The sequence below is a fragment of the Montipora foliosa genome, chromosome 7 (genome assembly GCF_036669935.1).
Source record: "Montipora foliosa isolate CH-2021 chromosome 7, ASM3666993v2, whole genome shotgun sequence".
Taxonomy (NCBI): Eukaryota; Metazoa; Cnidaria; class Anthozoa; order Scleractinia; family Acroporidae; genus Montipora; species Montipora foliosa.
In genome coordinates this window covers 26009448-26031562 of record NC_090875.1, presented here as the reverse complement: position 1 = coordinate 26031562, position 22115 = coordinate 26009448, and the positions used below count along the sequence as shown (strand labels likewise).

Sequence of the window (22115 nt, the reverse complement as noted above, 5' to 3'; positions counted from 1 at the left end):
AAAAAATCAGGCTTACAAATGTCGTTTGAACCATTTTCCCCATCAATTGTTTGTGAAACCGTTAGTTAAAAACAGTCCAGCTTGTACGAGTGGCACATCGTTGAAACATAAAAAGAAAGTTGTGTTAGAAATAAGACTTCCCACGACTAAGTTACTTAACACAAAAAATGTCACCAAATCACAACTTATTTTCAGAGTTGTCCGAAAAGACACCACTTGTAAAACAATTAAAATGGACGTTGAAATATTTTGCACGAACCGTCAGAAGGTCAATTCAATTTGCGTGTGCAATGACCTGTCCAAAAACTTCCACTCACGCGAACGTAAAAATTGTAATGGCTTTAGAGCAAAATCTTCATCTATCTTAAAAAAAAATGTCAAATCGTGTTTATTTATCTGCTTTGTTGATTCGCAAATTGACCAAGTGAATTTCTATCGACAGAATTTTGAGACTTCAAAGTTAAAGACCCATTCAAAAATGACCTGTTAAAATTGTTTAATTAAAAGCCTTTGACTAACTATGACAAAAATTCTCACCAGCAATAAAATTCCAAAGAAAGACGCTTATTTCAGGGCATCTATGATGTCATTTCTTTACATAAAAACATACAGAATATCTTAATTGCAGAAAAATACAAATCAGATACACATTTATGATGCATTATTTTTCTTGGAATCATGAAATGTACACCGGGGTGGGGGGGGGGGGGGGTACTCCCTATAATGGCATGTATGAGGAGGCTACGCCCGAAAGGGGTACCTTTTTCACGCTTCACTTTTATAAAAATGTAGGGAAATCTGTCATTTAGGTATTTAAAAGGGCCTTTCATTCAAATATTTCGAACACACATACCTTAATTATGACTGAGTGCTAGAAAGGGGATGCAGTGTTCTTAAGTAGATTTGTGAAAGGGGAACTATTTTCCAATGGAAGGAATATGAAACGGGTACCATTTGTCAATGGAAGGTATACGAAAGGAGTATCTTTCCTGCCAAAAATGGTATATAAAAGGATAAGGGATCAGACCTCGGGGCGGAGCCTCCCCGTATTAAATTCTTTCAGTACCCCCTCCCCGCCCCCGGGGGATGTATCAACGTTGACGTTTTCGGTAATGGCAGCCAAATGATTAAATGAGTGACCTCACCAGAATTAGCTTTCTCTTTTCTATTGCAGAATGAATCGGCGAAAACAAGATGCGGCCACCTCGACATAACCACTGAATGCTTAGTTCGACTTTACTATCATAAGCAATAGACGACGCTTTGCGTGTTTCCATAGCCTCATCTAAAAAGGAGGGGGAGTTGGGAGAAATCGAGACAGTTATGCAAACCCAAGACGCTTTTATAAAATATTTCCCAAAGATACCTCGACAAATGAAGGAAAATGCTGGTAATTTACTTCTTGATTGAAACAGATTTTCTTGATACACGCTCATATTTCCTACCAGCCAATCAAAACGCGCGTCTGACAACACATAACCAATCAAAATTCGTCTGATGTCACAGCCGTGTTTCCATACATGTACTCTCATCTGAACACAGCTATTGACCAATGAAAGTGCGCGTACTATCCTAATTATTTTATACAACTCGTTTGAGTATTAACTTTATGAATTTCATGTCTGCAAGTAACTAGCATTTCATAAGTAAATTGATAAACTTTCTCTAAATTTCGGTTTGCTGTTGGGATGGGTTGGCAAAAAAGAACTTAAAAACAGACGGGTAGAGAAGAGTTTGATACGAAGGATGTTGCATTCTCACATTTGAGGAGCCCGCTGGCCAGCCTGATTGTGCAACATACCATATTCGTATTCTCGGTATTGGACTAGAACAAGAACCCATGACCCGGAGCCTACAGCACCCATACTGGGCCTATGTAACGGCATTTTTACAGACCAATCTATTTTAGACTATCTTTTCCGGAAAAAACAAAGGCAGTTCCGGTTCGGTGACCATATGACGTCAGCTTAATTTCTTGTAATTGGTCATCGGGCTCCTGTGGGAGTCTCATTCGCGGGAAATTCAATCTAAAAATAAATCGGTCTGTGAAAACGCCGTTACACGAACACAGTAGAGTTGTAGGCTCCGGGTCATGAGTTCCTGACTGTAACTAGCTTGCAATGCGCGAGAATCTTGGCAAATGCAAATAATCAGTTTCCATTGCAAGCTAGTTCCAGTCCAATACTGAGGATACGAGTATGATCTATTCGCCAGACGACTAAGATTTCAGTTGTCCTTTTCGCCGGTTGCTTGGCAACCGGCATTGGGCCTTCGAAAGTTATAAACGCAACAGAGTCTTGTGTTGTGTCAATATACGACTTCCGATGTTTGCAGATTTCCAAATGTTTCATTACGTTTTTCGGACTTACGTACACATGTAGCTATGGTGGGATCTAGAAAGTTCCACGGTATTGCTGGCTCGATACCATTCCTACTCGTATAAAATAGGAAGTACCAGTACCGTAATGAGGTGGTGTCCCCAAGTGGAGAATACATTGTGGTTCATTGCGCTTCGACTCTTCCCAATAAAATATGTAACATGGATCACGAGTCGACGTAGATGCAAAAGCGAAAGGCTTTCCCCGCCTGCAACAGGTTCATGTCACGAAAGAGACGAATAAAATCGAAACGGTAGTGACTCGAATCGCTACCGAACTGTAGCAAAAGCAGAACTTTCGTGGCTATCTTTTTCTTTTCACCTTCCGGCAAACAATTTTAAATGGCCTGGGAAGGAGTGTTTTACAAGGCTATTGACGTTAAAAAAAAATCGAAAAATATAGCAGTCGTACTACTTTAAAAAGACGCCATCATGGAAAAACTAAAACGAGTGTAGATCAATTATAGCTGGCGTCCACATCTGTTGGATGCGGATATTGGTCAGTTATATCCAGCCGAGCGTTTTAAACCGAATACGCTAGAATAAACAAGTTAAGGTTTTGCCAACATTTCAAGCTGGCAAGGCAAGCCAAGAGCAAGATTTACAGGTTAAACTGATAACTGTCAGAGCCACTAATTGATTTCCCCAAGAGGCGGATGATGTAAACTCAGTTGAGGTGGGATGGTTTACGCATTGTTGCATGCTGTTAAATGTTCTTGTATCAATAAACACGTTTATTTTTATAATTCAAATCAAAGGTGTGTGCCCTGGCTTGTTCAACTTTATGCGTTTGTGCACTGGATTTCATAAAGGCATTCTATGTAACCTCGAGAAAGGTGAAAATACACTTCAGGTAAATAGATGAGAATATCACGAACCGTGATTTAAATGCGATGCTTTCAGTGGTAACTTAGAACTTTCCAAGGATTTGCTTCGTATGCAGTGGAATGACCTTCTTCGCTCCAAAACAACCCTCCCAATACACGTGATTTTTAAGGACTTACTGACCTGTTTTTTGTACGATAATTTCTTGAAGCTGCCTGATTGAGCCATAACTCCGGTCTTGAGGAGTTTGGAGGTTCAATTCCCAGTAAATCAGACTTGCGCCCTTTCACTAATATTGTTTTTTGCAAATGTAGGAGGGTGGCAGTATTTATCCTACAATTGCAATATTTTTCTACGTCACACAAATCCGCCTTTCATGTTTCGTTTTCATTGGTTAAGAGATCGATTACCTCAAGCACACTTTGCGAAAAATTAATGTAGCGCGGTTAACAACACCATGAAAAGACGGCGAACAGAATATTCACTGAGCTTAAATATTTCGCCCGAAGGCAGTGGAAAGTGCTAGATATAATTGTCTTCAAGCCCCGTTTAGTAAAATATGCAAATGTTTTGTTTCAAGACTTGTTTTAATATAAATATTAGTGCCATTTGATCCTTTAAGGAACATATTGTAACTTAATATTGCAGTACCGCAAAAAATTCAATATAACCACGATAATTAACTTGAAGGAGCCAAGGAGCCGATTTGTTAAGCGCTAAGTTTTTTCTTTGTTGCTTCTGGTGAACCTTTACAATTAAGCTGAGTTATTTTTCATTTTTGTTCAATGGGCAAATGATGGATTTCAAAATCTCTTAGGCTGCCGAAAAGAAATTAAACATTTTACTCAATAAAAGTTGACCTTTTTTCGCAGAACCGTGCGAATTTGTTTGTCTAGTCTTGTGTAGGCACAATATTAGTTTCTAAAGCAAACAAATTTGACAGTGCCTTATCTCTGGAACAATCTATTGGCGGTGTATTTTGAAAGCAATATGAACGACCCGTGTGAAAAAAGGTCGTTAAAGCCTCGAGTTTCGAAAGTACATTAAAAATGAGGTTTTCCAAATGTGAACGATGGATTCCCTCGAAATAGAGTTTAAAAAAGAAGATATTTCCCCTAGACATATTTGTAGGTGCATCCGCAAAATGCCTACCGTATCAGCTTTGCGTGACAACTATTATGTGACAGATATAAAAAGTCACGTTACCCAGCATTCAAGCACGGCGTTGCTGTGACTGGTTTGTGCGCGAGAACTTGTATACTTTCCTCTTATTCTTCCTTTGGGGCAAAAAAACATTTCATAGAGAGACATAATGTGAAAGCCACTGACTTGCTGAAGTACGCTGTTTGCTAATCCGACCCGAATGAATGACAAGGGAAGATTTATTCTCGAAGAAAGTGCTTGTCTTATCCTGTTTGCGCATACATTTGCATCATAAAGATTTTCTTAAGGTATGGAGTCAAATAAGACTAAAGAAAAAATTTGCATTGGCGCTGACGCTTTAATGGTTCATTCGCTATGACAACAAGAAAGCCTTTGACAGGACTTCAACTGAGATGTTTTTGTACTAACTGATCGTTGCAGCGCTCACAAGTCAAAATTATTAAAGCCGACATCAGTTACTACTATCATTATATGTGACCCCCATTTTTCTCCAATAGTTTCCGCACGTGAATTTCATATAGCTCCTTCAGAGTTAGCCTTGATTAAATTTTTCACATATCATTACTTGTTAAATGGTAAAACATTGAATGCGGCGATGTTTAAGCATTTTTTTTCGATGATTTTCAATAAACGGCACTTTTTCAGCGAGTGGGTGGGACTTGAAAAAGGCGAAAAAACCGTTTTGTCAAACAATCCTGGCCTTTAGGATATGAAACAAAGACTTCCATACATTTGTTTGCACACTGATTGAAGCGAACGAAATCGGGGAAAGTTGCGCGGAAGCAAATTGTTAAAGAATCGAAAGGTTCGAGAAAGGTTCTAGCACGAATGTTGTACCATGTTTGATGGTTCAGTATAGCATAAGAACTCCACTTGAACTTCACTGTATATAATTGGAATTCCTGTTTATAAACCTAATGGTACTTCTTAAATGCGTTTCTATGGAGTTATTAAAATTGTTCTCAACTAGACGGTCGTTTACAATCATTTTTCTACATTTTAACCGAATCTCGTGTCCTTTACAAGATAAACTGACTAGTCAGTTTGAAGCCTTATTATATTAAAATGTAACGAAAGGCTTGCCATCAAACTGTTACCTTGTCACCCGAAATTACCGACGAAATTTACTGTACCAAGTATTATTTCTTTTTAACTCAGTCTTGACGTACAAGCAAGGAACTGTCAGACCTTCCAATTGCAGCGGAACACAAGCAGCCTATCAGCTATTCTTTCGCAGGAACACGAAACGTTTCAAGCGACCATTATACCTCGTTACCCCAATAAAGTAATTGGTTGCGATGTAATCCTTACATTATTTACGGGCCAATAGTAAAATATTCCTCTTATGATCGCATGGTATAAGGTCTTGCCAAACCCTATATTTCACCGTACGTATAGGATGTGCTCATAAGGATCTTACCTCTGACTGACGATCCCTGTAGCTATCGTACGCATATTGTGCAGATTCTGATCTGTAATTCCCATAGCCTTCGTATCTATAGTCGCTAGTTTCATTCCTTTTGTAATTATCGTAGTCTAGAGCCGATGTCCCGTTGTATCTTGACCCACTGTACTTTCCGCTCTCCATCTCGTTATGGTAACTTTTCAGTTTTTCAGCATCATCTTCCTCGGTATCCAAACTATTCTCCCAGCTTTTAATTCTTTTAGCTATCTTTCCCCGCCCAACCGGGTTAATAGGATTCCAGCTCTCAATGTATGCCACCCGAGCCCTGCTGACATTAAAGTCTCCCGTGTCTACATCTCTAAGGCTTTTAGACCTCGTGATTGGTTCAGGTTCTTCTCGTCTTGTCAGGTTCTTGAGGCTCTGAGATCGAGCACGAAGTCCGAAAGTCTTTTCCGAATCACCACGATCTTCGTCATCGGACAAACTCGTCGGCGTATGCTTGAGGACATCGGGTTGTGGTTCAACGTTATTCTCATTCACGTCAAGCACTAAGGGTGTATTCCGAACTGCCACCAACTTGTATGAAGTCATTCTGAGCATTGAAAGAAAAGGATGCTGAAATTAATTGTTTGAGACGTTATTGCAAACGGCCAGGAGTCCATGAGTAGGAGCGAACGACTGCCCTATATTCCCGTCACGGCGTTTTCAGAGACCGATTTATTTTCAGATTGAATTTCCCGCGAATGAGACTCACCGATCACAAGAAACTAACTTGGCGTCATTGTGTCACCGGATCGGAACGGCCTTTTTTTCCGAGGGAAAGGGTAGTCTTAAAATAGATCGGTCTGTAAAAATGCCGTGACACAGGCTTAGTATGGAAGTTGTTCGCTCCTTAGTAATGAGCTCCTGAAACGGAGGGTAGGGGTCCTCTGTGTCTGGGCGTTTTTGAATGCCAAACAGAGCAGGGCTTTTGGCTACGCAGTCTCCTAATGCATTGCTATTTTTAGATGATTGACAGCCCGTGGTATTATGTTCGATAAAACTGAGGTTTAGCAGGGGGACAGGTATTCTTAGAGTTATTTTCATAGACGGTTATGTCGTAGAGTTAGAGTTAAGTTTCCAAAATCCTGAATTCAGGATTTTGGGCTGCCAAAATCCTAAATTCAAGATTTTGGAATTCAAGATTTTGGACGTCCAAAATCTTGAATTCAGGATTTTGGCAGTCCAAAATCCTGAATTCAGGATTTGGCAGTCCAAAATTTTGAATTCAGCATTTTGGAAGTCGTTAACTCTAACTTTAAGTCATAACTCTACTGAAATAACTCTATTGATAGTTAACCTCGTTCAGCAGCGACTCTGCAACGCCAACACAAACGTCACTTTCAAATTGTTCTTGTTGTACACTGGTGTTAGCGAAGTAAGCCAGAACTGAATAGGACTTATTCACGATGACGTCATATGCTCACAAATTCACCGCCAAGACTCGTTAGCACAAAATTATTCACATCATCTGGGCATGCAATGCTGTTTACACGTTGGTTTTCTTTACAAGTTTGTTCCTTTGGGGTTCAGCTCAAGCTAAAATTTACAAGTTTGATTTATGAATTCGAGGCTTGGGGTGAAATCAGCTAATCAGAAGTCATTACGCATAAGTGTTATTGATTGGAACACCGTAACTAAAGGCCATGAATAAATGGGGGGCCTGAGACAATAAAAAAATCGACTGCTGTGTGCTCAAGTTCTTTTCAAAACCTGCGTCGCCGCTGCCGTCGTGGTTGCTAAAGCCTGGTTTTCACTAGCAATGCAAGCACAAGCACAATTTTTCCTTTTTCTTGTCCTTGCGCTTTATATGGTTGCGAAACGCAGCATAAGCACAAGGAAATTTGCTACGTCTGGCCAATTAAAGCACTCGTTCCGGATTACCTGCGTCTGAGCATTTGAACAAAATGGCGGATGCCGTGGTTGATTTTGATGCATATGTCGACGTTCGTTTTCACTAGCATAAGCTCCTTATGCCTATGCTTGCGTCGGTAGTGAAAACGAGGCTTAAAGACCCAGACGACGAGGCCGTACTTGGTGTCGTCACGCAACGTTGCCGTAAAGAACGACTGCGCAGGAGAGTTACGTCAACTACGGTATAGAGAGTTTTCACTCACGTGACCAGCAGCCGTATTGGATTACTGAAACTAAAGAAAGTATTTGCATAAAAAGAGAGTTCAATTCCCGGAGGATTAGTTTGGTACGCCATCATGGCCGCCATTTCTTTGTTTTGGAACACCAACACGGCCGCCGTGACGTCATGTGAAAACGCTCTATAGGAGCCAGTCTCGTCATGACAAAAAATAAAAAAATGTATCTTTTGTAAGGCTAAAAACAGAATAAAAGAATATTTTTTGCATAAAATAACACCTAATTATATCCCACAGTAATAATGTCGCTGTCGTGAAATTTTCACCTCCTATTAAAAATTCCTTGACTACGAATTTTAAACCATTAACGAAATTTGCCACTTCTTCTTTCTGTAATTTCTTTTTTGAATGTGATTTTAACAATTGTATGACTCGTCAGTTGTTCTCTATTCACTAATTCTTTTACAACACGCCAATCTGAAAATGCATTGACAATTTATAGTTTATGACCATATCTTTATTTGCGACTCTAACGGTTAAAATAGTTCCATTCTTGTGACTAAAAGGGATCACTAAACTTTCAAAAAAGATACTTTGTTCGAAACTTATATGATTTCTTTTTAAAATGAGTATAAACTTTCGTTATGTAAAAATATCATAGGCAATGCAACAATTTCACTGCAATTCGCAGCCGTTGATTTCTTTGCGCATTGTTCATTTTTGAACGAAAGCGTTTTTTCACTCCTACTCTTGCAAATTCTGCTTCAGATTGGAATTTCTGGCATATGAGCCCTGGGTGCTTTCCAGTTACGCAGATAAAAAATTACGCGTTCAGATTATCTTTGATGGTCCCTGGTTGGTTAGTAACACTTAATTCTAAATTGGAATATTTGACACGACTTGATTTTAAACCACTTTGTAAAAGGATACTTTTGTTTTAATTTTGACAACAGATCGGTAAATAATAATCGTTTTTGTCAATATTTGCAATTCATTTGGCAAGAAGAGGAAAAAACAGGAAGCTTTAAAATCATGGTTAAAATTACCCCAGTTGAAAACAGAACATCTCGGTTTGCTGTAAAATGGCAATAACTCGGTTGCAGCACGTTATAGCAAAATTCTTCAAGGCGAAACATGTTCCCTCTCGCATGCAAACTATTTTCTGATGGTATAGGAGATAATTACTAAAGCTGAAGCTACATATAATCATGAATAACAAGAGGAAAAAGTACTACTTACGTTTCGGATTTAAATTATTTTGGATGTAGTCATCGTCGTGCAGACGCCCAATGTATGATGGAACAAGATTTAATAAACCTGCAAATTTTGGCTGTTTAAAGTAAATATATGTTTTTTTCCCCGGAAGGCCTATTTACGTATATGACAGTCCTTCTAACAGTTAGGCTCAAAGCCCGTTAAAAATCAAGAATTTTGTTATTTCAACAGGATGAAATTCCGTAAATGTTGTCTGAGTCATTGTTTGCATGTGTGGATAATTTCAATTCCCGACCAGCGTCGTTTCAAAACAATTGACTTGATTGTCATTGGTTGTTGAGAGTAACCACCCGTTAGACTGAAAGCATTTTTCCAAGAAAGATCTAATTATCAATTGCACTTTTAAGACTCTCTATTGTTACAGCTTAGGGACTCTGGCAACGATTATGTCTTCCAGTCGCTCTCGATTTTTCCAGTTCGCACCGGGTAAATAAAACAGTTGCCAACTTTTTCAAAAGGCAAACCTGCATAAACGGCGTGGAGGTTAATTGGGAAAATTTTTGAATGAATTTCTTTAAGGGTGCGTTCGATTGACTGTGTTCCAGAATAGGAATACATGAAATAGAAGTTAAAAATCTTTCGTTTTTACGGAGATTCACATTCAAATTGTCAAACACCTGCTAAAATGCTATTTTAAATATATCTTTATTGTCCTTGTTGTCTCAAAACGCCAGACATACCGTCATCACTCCACATATCCTTATTCCGGAATAGGTGGTTTGTAACGGTTGCACGGTACAGTGGGCTCAATTATAACCATCGGTTTTATCACTAAACGGATACTCGCACTGAAAAAACCGTTTTGATGAGAGAAAACAAGATTGACTAGTCCAGAAGTTCGGGCTGCGGCGGCTTCAAAGAGTTGACGCGCTTCAGGCAGAGCTCCTCGGCTCGCAGGGTGAACCAAAAGGAGCTATGGGCCGTGTTTTCACGAGCGGTTTTTCAGATCGCTTAGCGAGTGACAACCGAAAATTCCGTGAAAACAGTTCCTTTTCTAACTTGCTTAAAGTTAAGCGAGTCGGCAAATTTCAGTAGAATTCTCATTAAATTAAGCCACCAAACCAGGTAGCTTAATCGAGCTGGCAATTACTTTCGGCCAATGAGGAGTCGCTTGTGGTTATTCAAATCGGAAATACAAATACGCTTGTTTTGGAAAGCCGATCTTTTAACATGCTTTCAAGGCAAGAAAAAGCAAAATGACTGTGAAACTACGGAAACCAATAGATTTTGATAACGACAGTTAGCGCTACCCAGGCTTCGAGCAACCGGCCTGAGCTTGGTCAGTTGATGTATGTTGAAACTATAGGATATCCAAGTGACGCTATGATCTTCACAGTTACGATTCATTTCATATACCATTTCATCATTTATAGGATATCCGTTACTGGAATAAGGCCCAAGAAATAAATGGAAAATTCTCCAGTTCAAGGAGTGGAAAACAAAAGTTTCCCGAATCATAATAAAGTCCAGTCCAGTGGCCAACTGAGTTGGCCTTGATTACACCATCAGCTGGTAACAAGAAATTGTAAAATAAAGGAAACTATATAAGGAAATAAACATACGGGAAATCTGTAAAAAGAGAATCGAATTCAAAGACAATAAAAGATGAAACAGTAAAGGATTTTTTACGCTTGCTCAGAAAAATCGATCGGGAATCAAAGCAAAATATAAATTAATATTGAAAACGAAAATAAGAGTCCGTGCCAAAATGTTTCGAAATAGTTGTTTTGTTGGTCTGAGAAACATTAGAAGGCTGTGCCTTTAGTTAGGTACTAAATACTTTGGCAGTCCACACACAAATGGCTTATTCTCTTGAGTGGTGTAATCCCATCGTGTTGATTTGTTCAAGTCAGTTCGGTTATCATTAAACGAACCCTTCTTAGTTTTTGTACACTGGTCAAAGTCCTCCCAACCTAAAGCAATCACCATGGCTAGTAAAGAAAGAGATCATTAAAACGTTTTTAGAGAAATGATAGAAAGAAAAAAATTGAGTAACGTGGGCTCAACTGTAATAACAGCTATTGCGACCGCATTCCAGTTGCAAATTCATTTACATTTTAAATTCTTTGTTTGTGTTAAGCGATAAATGATCAAGGCATACACCAATGAAATGTTAGCATTTAGAGACTCTCGAGTGATTCTCAAAGAGTTAACAGCGCTGACCCGTTACTCTGTCAGTAATGACACACACACATTTCTACATATTTACAGAGAAAACAGTTGGCTTGGGACCATCATAGCATTAATGAAACGTTGCTTGTAAAATGGCGAGTTTTGTTCGCCCTGAAAAGGCAGCCCGTCGACAACCTCGATTATCCAAGTGGGAGAAAGCTGACATAAGAGCCGTACGCCGAACAAGGCTGAGTAAAGACGAACTTTTACGAGAAGATATTGCCGACAAATTGCGTTGTCCGCTGTGTTTTTGTCTCCCCTGCGTCATAATAGCCTTCATCTTGTTAATATTGATCGGGATTTATGTGATACGGCCTTACATACAAGGTGAGTGTGTCTATGTTTCTTGGCCTTGTTTTTTGCACTCAGTCACGCTTGCTCAAGAGATTTGTAAACACAATCACAATTTTTCAGTGCGCGATCAAATGATGTGAAAGTTAAGTAAACATAGAACCTGTATGAATTTTCAGGTCAAAATAAACGAACTTCTTTTGCGAGACACTCAAGATTATGCGCGGAACAACTCTTGGTTACTCACCACTCACACTGATAAATGCCCAAGTTCAAGTTAAGACATCGAAATTGCGCGCACATTAACTCAATTTAAAATTCAAAACCTTTACGTTTACTCTTAGACATGTTTATTTTGATTCATTGTGTCGATGCATGGTTTAGTCGCTCGGCTCTCCAGATTTGTACCGCCACATCTTCAGGAAGCCACTTAATTTTTACTCACGCGATTTAGTCGTCATTAACGTTTAATTGTTTCTACTTCTGATTAAGCTGATAACTTACGCGTAAACCGCCGGTATGAACTCATTTTTTTATCGCCGCAAATTAACCCACATTTTCTTAAATCCCTTTGATAGCAAGGTCCCGTATCATCGCGAAACTATGGGAATCAGCGATTTTAGAATCTAAAATAGACACCAAAACTGATAGCATACAAATTTTGGCAGGTCTCAGTTGTTAAGTCTTTCGTTCGCAACGAATGACCTTGGACACAAAAATTAAAATCAACGCCTTCAGCAAGTTGAAATATGCTTCAATGATTCTTTTCTGTTTGGAAAGACAACATTGAATATGGAGGTTGGATCTGACGACATTGAGAAATATCAGAATTTAAAAACCTCTCGAAACACTTTAGAACTTCTGTAGGACCTCCGCCTTTGAAACAAGTGTTTACTTTTATTCTGCAGGTCGAGGGTTGGTGTCCACGCAGTGCCGTGTAAATCGAACCGAAACATCAGAACAAGGGTCTTGCAGCTACAGAACAGACAAGTTCAACCCTTGCATGAAGATATTTGTAAGTAAAGTGTGTATCCTGACAGGCACATTGCAACGCTATAGGACTTCATTCACAGTCGGGAGTAAATTACATGGAGAGCCCATTCAAGTGTGCGATCACAATAGATTATTTTTACCACAATTCAAATTATTCGTTGTTGTTGTCACGGAAATGATATTTCCTGAAGTGTCTCTTCTAGCAAGGGTTTTTAATTAAGGAAGGTTGGGGATACATCTATGTCAACAGGTTCACTACCGTTTGACAGATGAAGGATCGGAGCTCGAGGCTGTCCTTATGGAAAACGAACAAGCCTTAGTTCATTGTGAGAAGGTGATTATTTTATCGTGTACCCATGCCTTAGGTCACTTTCCTTTTGTCAGAACTTGCCGGCCAGACCCGTCAGTTTGCAAAGATAATCATGATACAACAATTTGAAGGAACATTTGCATTAAAATTCCGCGCATTCTTCTAGAAGAATATATATCATCCTCGGAGTCTGTTAATTTGAATGCATGTGTTGTAGAGTTAGTCCTTCCAAATTCCCAGTCTGGCCTGTCAGTTCTGTCTCATGGAAAGAGTCCTTAGTTTCCCTCGTCCCCCGATATATGGTATTTTATTCATTTTATCTCTGCTACAGATAGGACGGAGCTCTTTCCAATCGCTGATTTAATTCGCCCTTGTCACACGGCGGCCATATTTTCCAGGGAGACCAAAAGAGCTTTATTTTACCACGCCAAGCCTCGCTGTGGAAACCATGGGGGTGAGGCTTGGCGTGGTAAAACAAAGCTTTTTTGTTCTCCTGGGACAATATGGCCGCTGTGTGACAAGGGCGAATTGGATCGCTTCAGGAAGCAGCTCTATTGTTTTTTAGGGTTAGGGTACATCGTTGATTGGTTGTTTGTTTTGTTCCATTGTTTTCTGAGCCAATCCCAGGACACGTTGTAATAGCTGCGTACTGCCCCTTAAAGCTCTTAAGGTTTACACGTACGACGCAAGCATAAGCAAGTTGAACCAAATGTTCGGTGCGTTTGAACAGGTCGTCCAACATTGTTGAAAGCGTGTTGACTCAAGTTTAAATCCATTTAAACTTTCATTCAACATTGATTCAACTTTTCCTTTGTTCTCGAAAATGTTGAATGGTGTTGAAGCCCGTGGTTTGAACACTTTGTTCAACAATAATGTTGAACACACGCATGCTCACACCAGGCCGCAAAATTCAATATGGCGTAGTTTATCTGAACGAGAGAGTCTGGTTTCTAGTTCTTAGTTCCTCGCAATTAAATTTCGCGAAATTGTTGGTTCTTTGTTTGGTGCCATGTTGGAACCGTTTGAACGGCCTCCGCACAAATTTGTTTTTGCATCCAACATTTTTCCAACACCCGTTCAACTTTTGTTGAACGAATGTTGGTCAAATGTTGAAACCGTTTTAAACGGGCCTTTAGGTTTACAAATGTTCACGTGACTTTTTCCAAATTTCTCCATGTTAGGCGCTTGTTTTCCGTTACGGGACGGGAGCCAGTTTGTGCGAGGTTCAATGTGGGGGATTTGATATGGGTGAAAGTTAACTGCCTGTTTCCCTTGCATTTCAATACTCCTTTTTTCTTAATTCCAGAGAGATCCAGTTTCTTTGAAGCTTTTTTTCACTCCACCTAAAAATATCTCATCGTGTAATTTTAAGTACTTGACGCTAATTTCAGTTTTAATCTCCCAAACGATTGTTTCTGAAAGTATCTTTTCTTTTTTTGGTAGTGTTCATATACCTTTGGAAACAGTGATTTGTTCGGCAGGCACAGCAAGTGTTCATGGGATTCTGATTTGTCCGCTGAAGACTGCGCACCGACGTATTTCCATTTGTATGGAACGGTAAGAAAATAATTATAAAGGCAGTTCTGAGATTGCGTTTAATATCTGACCGTTCTCGTTAAACAGTGCCTATGGCAGGCAGGGTGCAATCAAGTAGACAGTTAATGATAAGCAATCAAGAAAAGCGCGGGAATGGTATGTTGACAGGTTGGGGTTACCACAAATCCCACATCCCAGCCTACATTTGGTCCAAATACCGATAGGGAAGATATCTGTTTACAAACATTGCTTTTGTTATTCAAATGTGCCAACCACAGGAACAAAAGACCCTTCGTTTCGACAGCCAATGAGGTTCTTGTTGGGACATAATCGGTGATGTCAACGATATCTTTGGTATTACCAAATCCAGTACCGATTGTTTGCAAACTGATGCGAATGATGAGTTAAATTTGATTGATGCCGTTTGGATACACATACCTTAGCCTGGTTTCAAGAAAATCTCTCATACTGCTGGTGAAGACTCTTTCTCTTCCACCCTTTGTTGGCATAACCGCATTGAATCCATTAATTGTCTCTACTTTCGCTGCCTCTAAAGTAGTCATTGAGTCGTACGTTCAGGTCCATGAGAAACTCCACACGCTGTTCACCAGGCTCACTTTCTGAACTTTCATCAGGCAGAGAGTTTTACGTATGAGCAAATCCATCGAATTCAGCGACGTATGTGTTTCGTACGAAAAAAAAAAAAAAAGTGGCTATTAGGACGGGACCCGTTCACCGACCAAGATTTACTTTTCATACGGGAGTCTTCAATTAGAATGATTATTACAGGTTCAATAACACTCGGAAAGTCTTACGTCGTCTTTAATTCTTTTATATACATTTTAGCTATCAAACAACGGCGTTGATGCCTGTTTAATTTCACGTAAAACCTGCCTTGTGTTTCTCGCATTTAAGTCTAGCTAAGCACCCATTTCAAATAGCGCTGGTGAACAGTATTTAAGTCTAACCACCCATTTTAAAACGGTTAGCTTTCATTAACTGCATGGCTATGTCGTTCAAGGTTTGGGTTCGAACCTGTGATACGGTAATCATTCTAAGGAGACTCCCATATGAATGGCAAAGATAGGTCAGTGTATGTACGGGTCCAGTACGAATAGCCATTGCCAAAAAAAAAACACAAAACATTTCCACTCCATGGTCCGCAAATCCCCTCTTTGCAACAGAATCTTCAATTCCACAATCATGAATTATTCTCTTTTGTAACTCTCTCCATCTGCAGTTCAAGTTCAACATAAGCTTGCGTTTGCAAATACTGTATTGTTTGCTGAAGATGACAATAAGTCAGTCGTCAGACGCCATTTTGGTCTATCCCGCCAAGTTCGAAATATGCGCATGTCCTTACATCGATAACAAACCGCTGACCGTGTGAAGCCTCGTAGTTGAGGCTGATGATTTCTACGTGCTGCTGAGGTGTACAGATACAAAACTTTATTTCTTTATTTAAAAAACAGGCTAATTTGAGAAGTTATGTCAAATGATAGAGTTGCATGGAGACCTCTAAAGAAGAGTGTTTATCCCTTCCCAGTGAAGTATATCCCACTTTCCCAGCCGCTTATAAACCCTGTATGTTCCCAAGTGTTCCTGCATGCGAAGAACGCCAAGTTTGATAAGCGTACGCGTCGCGTACTGGGTAATCCTAGGCCTAAAACTGACCCGACTTTAGGCCTAGTTAGGCCTAGGGTTAGACAAATTGAGGGTTTTGGGGTACTTTATTCGTTTCCGAGTTTTCGAGTCTTACGGGTCTTAGAGGTCTTCGTTTTCGAGACACCCGTCGTGTACTGTCTCCTTTCTCTTCCGTTCAACCTGACCAATACTTATGCCTATAAAGACAAGCGATTGAAATATAGCAGAAATCATGGCATTTATTTGTTCCTCGGGAAATTATTGCTTCCAGTTACATTTTTCTATTAATCTGTTTTCCTTAGTTAGCACAAGTCCCTCTCGCCACACCAATCGCCCTAATAGGTCGATTCAGCTATAACTCAATCCTTTGGGATTAAAACGTTTTGTTCGAAGTATTTCCCTATCATTTAAATGTGAATGTCACATAATCATGCAAATGCAACACACAGAAAAACTTAACCCCGAGAGATTTGAATTGGGTAAAACATTGAGTTAGCTGAATCGGTCCGTATTCCTATTCATTTAAGATGCTTCTTCAGATAGCACCAATCCAGGAACCCATGATCATGGGTTTCTGACCGGTGTCTCACATTTGCAGACTGCAGACTGCCTACAAATAGCACTGATAAGCATAATTTAAGTCTAAGCACCCATTTCAAATAGCGCTGATAAACATTATTCAAGTCTAAGAACCGGTTTTAAAACGGTTAGCTTTCAATAATTGTGATTTAGGGTTAGTCAGCAGTCTGCAAATGTCAGACACCGGTTTCTGACCGATCTAATACTTCAGGCGGCACCTCATGAATACTGGAGTTAAATCGACAGTCGACTGTCGATATTTCAACCAAGTTCTTACATCCTGCTTCTTTGTTTCTTTTCTTTTAGCCCAACAAAACAATCTCTTGCTTCTTTGATCCGGACAACGCGGAAAACGTCGCCCGAATACTCAAGGTAAAGTAAAACACAAACACTTTAGACTGCTTAAAAGGCGTTCCCGTATCATTTTTTGCTCTCAAGGGAGTCACAACCAGTTTTTCTTGTCCAAACAGGTGTCAGGTGGCGAAGCAGCGGCTTTGATTGTTATTCCACTCTTGTTTCTGCTTCTCTGGCTTGCTGCTTTCTTGTTCTTGATATACGACAAACGTCTTCGAAGGTAATTCATTCTTCGTTATTCTGCTATAATCTCCAGCGTAGTCCATCAGAAGTATTAATTCATCTGGTCAATGATAACGGAACTGCTCACTGAGACAATCAAAAATTATAGTAGGAAACAAGAAAGCGAGGGCCTACGTTTGTTGGGTGGCGATGTTAGACGCGCGGCAAAAACAATAACCAACACTAATAAAGGCAAATTATTTTCTTTACCTCATCAACTAAGAGATCTAACATTTCAGATGTTGGCCAAAAGTATTGGGAGGGGGTGGGGTTGATTCAGCGAGAAAATTGTTCATTGCGAACGAGGGTGAGATCGCCGCCATTTGGCCAGCGCTTTGTTAAGCGAAGACAAGTGAAAAACTATCTTTTCTCAAGTTACTTCAAATAGCTCATGGACCCTTTCTTTTACAACAGTAATATGGAGAAACAAGTAATGAAGGAAAAGGCACACGATAAAAGTGTTTCCATGAGAAACGGAGGTTCAATTCCGTTGGGCAAACGGAATGGGGGCTTCGAAATCGAAACAACTACTACAACGAGTGCAGACTCTACAACAGTTACCACAGTAACTACACCAGGTACTCGCCGAAGAAGGAAGAAGAAAATGCCATGCGCGCGACAGCACTATCCATTCAATTACCTGGATGAAGGAATTCTACTCGAGGCTAAGCCGCTATCCAGTACAACCACTGACATGTCGTCTAACTACAGCTACGTCACAGTGGACACTTCACCAGTATGTACATGCCATCATAATGGGTACTTACAAGCGGGGTTTGAGCTTTTACCATACAGCAGGGATTACTTGAGGCCGGTGTCCAGCACACCGACGGGAAGATCGTCCCTCTCAAATCAAAAGGGACGCGTTTTCTTGCCCGAGTCATTTGTGTGATCTACGACCTTTTCCTTTGTTAAGTGATAAAAATAAGGAACAGTTTACAGTACATAGTGTTCTAGTACTTTTGAATGAGTAAACAAGACCCAGTGAAAGGATATTTCATGCACGTCGGCTTTCTTGTCTGTTTAACAAACAACACGTGACATTTTCAAAGTAGTCAAACTAACACGTACGGGAGAGGGGACGGGCTGAGGAAGACTCATAAGCGACATTTCCGAGTTCCGTTGTAATAGCCGCGTGCTGACCGCGAGTTTCGGTCGAATTTTGTGAAAACATCAAAGGAATTTATCAACATTTGCAAACGAAACAAATGGGGCTGAAGACTATTAAGTGAAGAGGACAATTGTACTTTCAGAAGCGTACGATAAAAGGGAGGGTTACTTTCTCTTTAAAATTGGGCTCGGTGAACTCACTGCACAAAATGAAAGGGAAGTTAATGAAATCAAAGCCAGCAGTTGTTTTTATTTGAAACGGCTAACAAACCGATGATCCAATGTGGTGTTAAATAGAACTCCATGACTCGTGAACAACGCATGAATGACAAGGCTACTGTCAGCTAATCTGTGCCAAGGTGCAAACAGTCCGGTTACAAAAGCCATCCTTTCTGTCACATTTCCTTACCATGTATTGTGCAACGTTGAGATTGTTTTTTAATAGTGTTCTCGTTAAGGAAATCAAGACCAGATTCCGAAGGGAAAACTCAAATCGAACTCAAATCGATTCTAAAACGTTGCACATAATACTGTAGATGCCAGATCAGATCTGAATTTCTTCGTTTGCATTACGTCACGGCTGACGTCATTAGACAAACGAGGCCCATACGGGAACTCTTTTCTTTAGAAAACGTTTTTTTAAGTTCTCGTTAAAAACAAGGTCGCTGTTTGGGTAAATGAAAGCCAAGAATTACCACATACGAATGAGGTTCTAATCTGATCAACTCTTGAAAATGAGGATTCAGCCCCATGTTGAACATTACAGTACATTTCTGAAAGGACACTCGTGGATAAAACAGTGCACTTTCAAATGGTACGAAAATGGTAGAAGACACAAGAGTTACTTTATATGAAGAAATGAGATCTCAAATGTAATGAAGTATGACTTAGATGGAATGTGGAACCTTCCAACTATACAACTAGACTTACAAAACCATAATTTTTATGCTTTTTACAAATATTACATTTTGCAATACAAGTTCACTGAATTCATAGTAATATAATAAATTTGTGAAAATTTGATTTGTTAAAAAAAACTCCAAAGATCAGCACAAGAGGTCGTGTGGTTGATTTGTGTTTGGGGGACGAAAAATGGTTTGCCACCAGTTAGTGATCCTTTCCCTGACGTTAAGGTTTTCCTTACAAAGTCCATCAAAGACAGGAATTGGGAGCATCCAAACCATTTCCGGGAATAGCTAACTTTACCCTATAGCCCATCTTTGACAAAGTATAAAAATTAGAGTACCTCCACCCGAGAAGGAAAAACCTGGCTTGATGTTAATTCAAACCAAACGAAAGGAGCGCAAACTGTCAGTCATTTCGTTACAGAAAAAAAAAAAGGAATGGTAAAATTGAGTGTCGTTCGTAAATTCAACAGGGACGACTTTTTGGAAGACTTTTTGCTAACGTGCACAAGAAGCTGGACGGACGTTGGACGTTCGACGGGAACCGGAAATGGTTTTCTCATTTTCTTCAGCGGTCGATAGCAAAAGAGGCATTTAGCAATACAAATGTTGTAGCATGAAGGAAAATGGAAAACACCTTATTTCCGGTTTTCGTCCATCGTAAATATGTTGTGGCTTCTTCTTTGATTGGATAGCGACGTACAAAGATTCAAACATGACAATAAAGCTGTATAATTATACGCATATTTTTATGTAAGATGACGGCGGAAAGGGCGATCAGAGAAAGCGACTACCACTTGTATCCAACACAAGCGGCGGTTGCATTTACAAGAAATTCAAACGTTTCTTTACAAACAAACCGCAATTATGAAAAATCGATTTCTTGGGTGCAAGTTCAGTGTACAGCGATGGCGCTAACTAGATCACAAAACATATGTTAACTCCAAAAATCTCGCGAGCGTCCACCGGGCTGAACTTCCACAATATCGAAAAGGAAAGCTGCAATGAAGGCGATGAGTCCCACAACTCCTGCCAGGATGTACATCCACTAAAAAACACAGGGGAATAGCAATGTTAATACTAATGATACTGACAATGATAACATTAATGCTAACCATCACATCAACAATTATGATAGCATTGACGACGACGACGACGATGATGATGATGTTGATGATTGTAGTAATTCACATGAAGTATTGTTACCATTCAAGGTTTGCTACATAACAGAGCACGGTCTCCATCGTGTATATTGGTGTAAAAAAAATCTGTTGGTTCGTTTACGTGCTTTCCTTGCAACAAGGGACAAGGGTAACAAGGCACGTGAATGAATAAAGTTTCCCATTCACAAAGAAACTCACCAGCTGCGAATTGGTGTCAGTAAGTCGTTGTATTTGCGCCTGTGCTCCTTCTTGGCTTTTCTTTAGTTTTTCTTCTGTATCATGCAGTCTTTCTTCGAGAGCGCTTGCCTGATACAAAGGAGAACACTGTTGAGTCCTGCTTCCATCGCTATAGCAAAGGTCTAATCCCAGGAGCGAGTTCAAATCTCTAAAGCCCTTTTAACGTTTTGAGCATGCATATTTCGAACAAAGCTGAACCTGAGCACGAAACCTTGGTCACTTCAGGGGACAGCACACAAAAGTGGCGAGAAACACAAGACGATCACTTCTAATAATATACTGATGGGTTATTTTAAGAAGAAAATTGTCAGTGCCATAATCACGAAGCAAATGATACCGAAAGCCATGAAATTTCGAGGTTTAGCGAGTTCGTTGTACCTGATCCTCCGTGAGCTTTTTCTCTGTAATTTCCCTTTCGATCTTTCCTTGCATTGTTGTCTGCGATACAAAAACAGCACTTCTTACTTATGTATACAAACAACACAATGATCGATTTGAAACAGTGGAAATAAGCAGTATACTAACCTGCTGCCGCGCGATTTTTTCACTTAAAAATCTACTCTGGTTTTCAATCTCTCGGTAAGTGGCCTGAAGCCGAGACTGATCAGATGTTAAGCGGCTATTTTCTCTTCGATATCTACAACAAAAGAAAAACATCGATGGAATCCTTTATGGAAAGAATAAGAGGTAAGGCCAGCATAATACTCAAGCAAAATTTTGCCGTTTACTAGCATTTGTTTTCGGTGCCCAAAAAAGCTTAAAAAATCAGTAACCGAAAACCAATTTCCCAGGGCGTTTATTCGCCTGACTCTGGTGATCAGAATTATTCCACTTACTTTTTCAGTTCACTTTCCAGAACATGTATTCTTTGTTTTAGAACCTTATTATCTTCCGTTACGGCGCTCAGCTCAACTGAAGAAAACAACAACAGGTAATAATAGTTACGTGGGTATGCGAAGAATACTCCCTCAATTTATGCTATGTCACCATAACTCATAGAAAAATGAGGGGAGCGGAAGACTAATTTTAAGGGAGGGGAACACTTTCTTACAGCGGACTTCGCACAAAATCTTGATACGTCCATAGGGGAGAAGCTTGGTAGTATTTCGCTCCAACACAATACCTTTATTTTTGCCAGCGTCTTTTGCACTCTTAGCCGCTTGTTTCTGCATTTCTCGTGCATTATTTATCGCTGTTTCAGTAGCGTGGTGCTCGCATTTTCTCTCCAAAGAGAGCAGGTCTTTTTCTCGTGCTAGTTCGTTGACTTCTCCTGAGAAACAAACATAGTAATAAACAATTGCAAGGGATGTTATCTATAATGTTGAATAAGATAAAGGAAAAAGCGAATTGTGCTCTCATTTGCCAATTAAAAGAAAGTCAAGCAACCTTGTTACCCCACCCATCCCACTGCCTACTTAGTGTTT

General features: G+C 39.8%; 3 protein-coding genes across 4 annotated transcripts in view; 1 reads left to right on the top strand and 2 right to left on the bottom strand.

The window, feature by feature from the left end:
* Positions 1-9394, bottom strand: part of LOC138011572 (filamin-A-like) — a 34882-nt gene extending 25488 nt beyond the window's left edge. Inside the window, exons 1-2 of one of the 2 annotated variants that reach the window (XM_068858640.1) lie at positions 9140-9394; positions 5787-6363 (exon numbers count right to left, since the gene is read on the bottom strand). In XM_068858640.1, coding sequence (XP_068714741.1) covers positions 5787-6362 — 576 coding nt within the window. In that variant the 5' untranslated portion in view covers position 6363; positions 9140-9394. Of the gene's footprint in view, positions 1-3385; positions 3539-5786; positions 6364-9139 lie in introns of those variants that run through there. The other variant, XM_068858641.1, reaches the window with a different exon arrangement.
* Positions 9395-11308: 1914 nt separating this feature from the next.
* LOC138011571 (uncharacterized) lies at positions 11309-18169 on the top strand. Its single transcript, XM_068858639.1, has 7 exons — positions 11309-11674; positions 12547-12653; positions 12882-12965; positions 14385-14498; positions 17007-17072; positions 17171-17274; positions 17691-18169. Exons 1-7 carry the CDS (start codon positions 11440-11442, stop codon positions 18166-18168), a joined length of 1188 nt encoding a protein of 395 aa, XP_068714740.1. The 5' UTR covers positions 11309-11439; the 3' UTR covers position 18169.
* A 1143-nt stretch (positions 18170-19312) lies between these two features.
* Positions 19313-22115, bottom strand: part of LOC138011570 (sarcolemmal membrane-associated protein-like) — a 26633-nt gene continuing 23830 nt past the window's right edge. The window contains exons 28-33 of the mRNA XM_068858638.1: positions 21815-21961; positions 21528-21603; positions 21217-21328; positions 21070-21129; positions 20653-20760; positions 19313-20339 (exon numbers count right to left, since the gene is read on the bottom strand). Of these exons, the coding sequence (XP_068714739.1) occupies positions 20229-20339; positions 20653-20760; positions 21070-21129; positions 21217-21328; positions 21528-21603; positions 21815-21961 (614 nt within the window). The 3' untranslated portion in view covers positions 19313-20228. The remainder of the gene's footprint in view (positions 20340-20652; positions 20761-21069; positions 21130-21216; positions 21329-21527; positions 21604-21814; positions 21962-22115) is intronic.

Excerpts from the sequence above, each read along its gene's own strand:
- LOC138011571 (XM_068858639.1), top strand. The coding sequence starts at position 11,440 with ATGGCGAGTTTTGTTCGCCCTGAAAAGGCAGCCCGTCGACAACCTCGA. Across the intron at positions 17,073-17,170 it reads ACGTCGCCCGAATACTCAAG|GTGTCAGGTGGCGAAGCAGC; the intron begins GTAAAGTAAAAC and ends TTGTCCAAACAG. Across the intron at positions 17,275-17,690 it reads TACGACAAACGTCTTCGAAG|TAATATGGAGAAACAAGTAA; the intron begins GTAATTCATTCT and ends CTTTTACAACAG.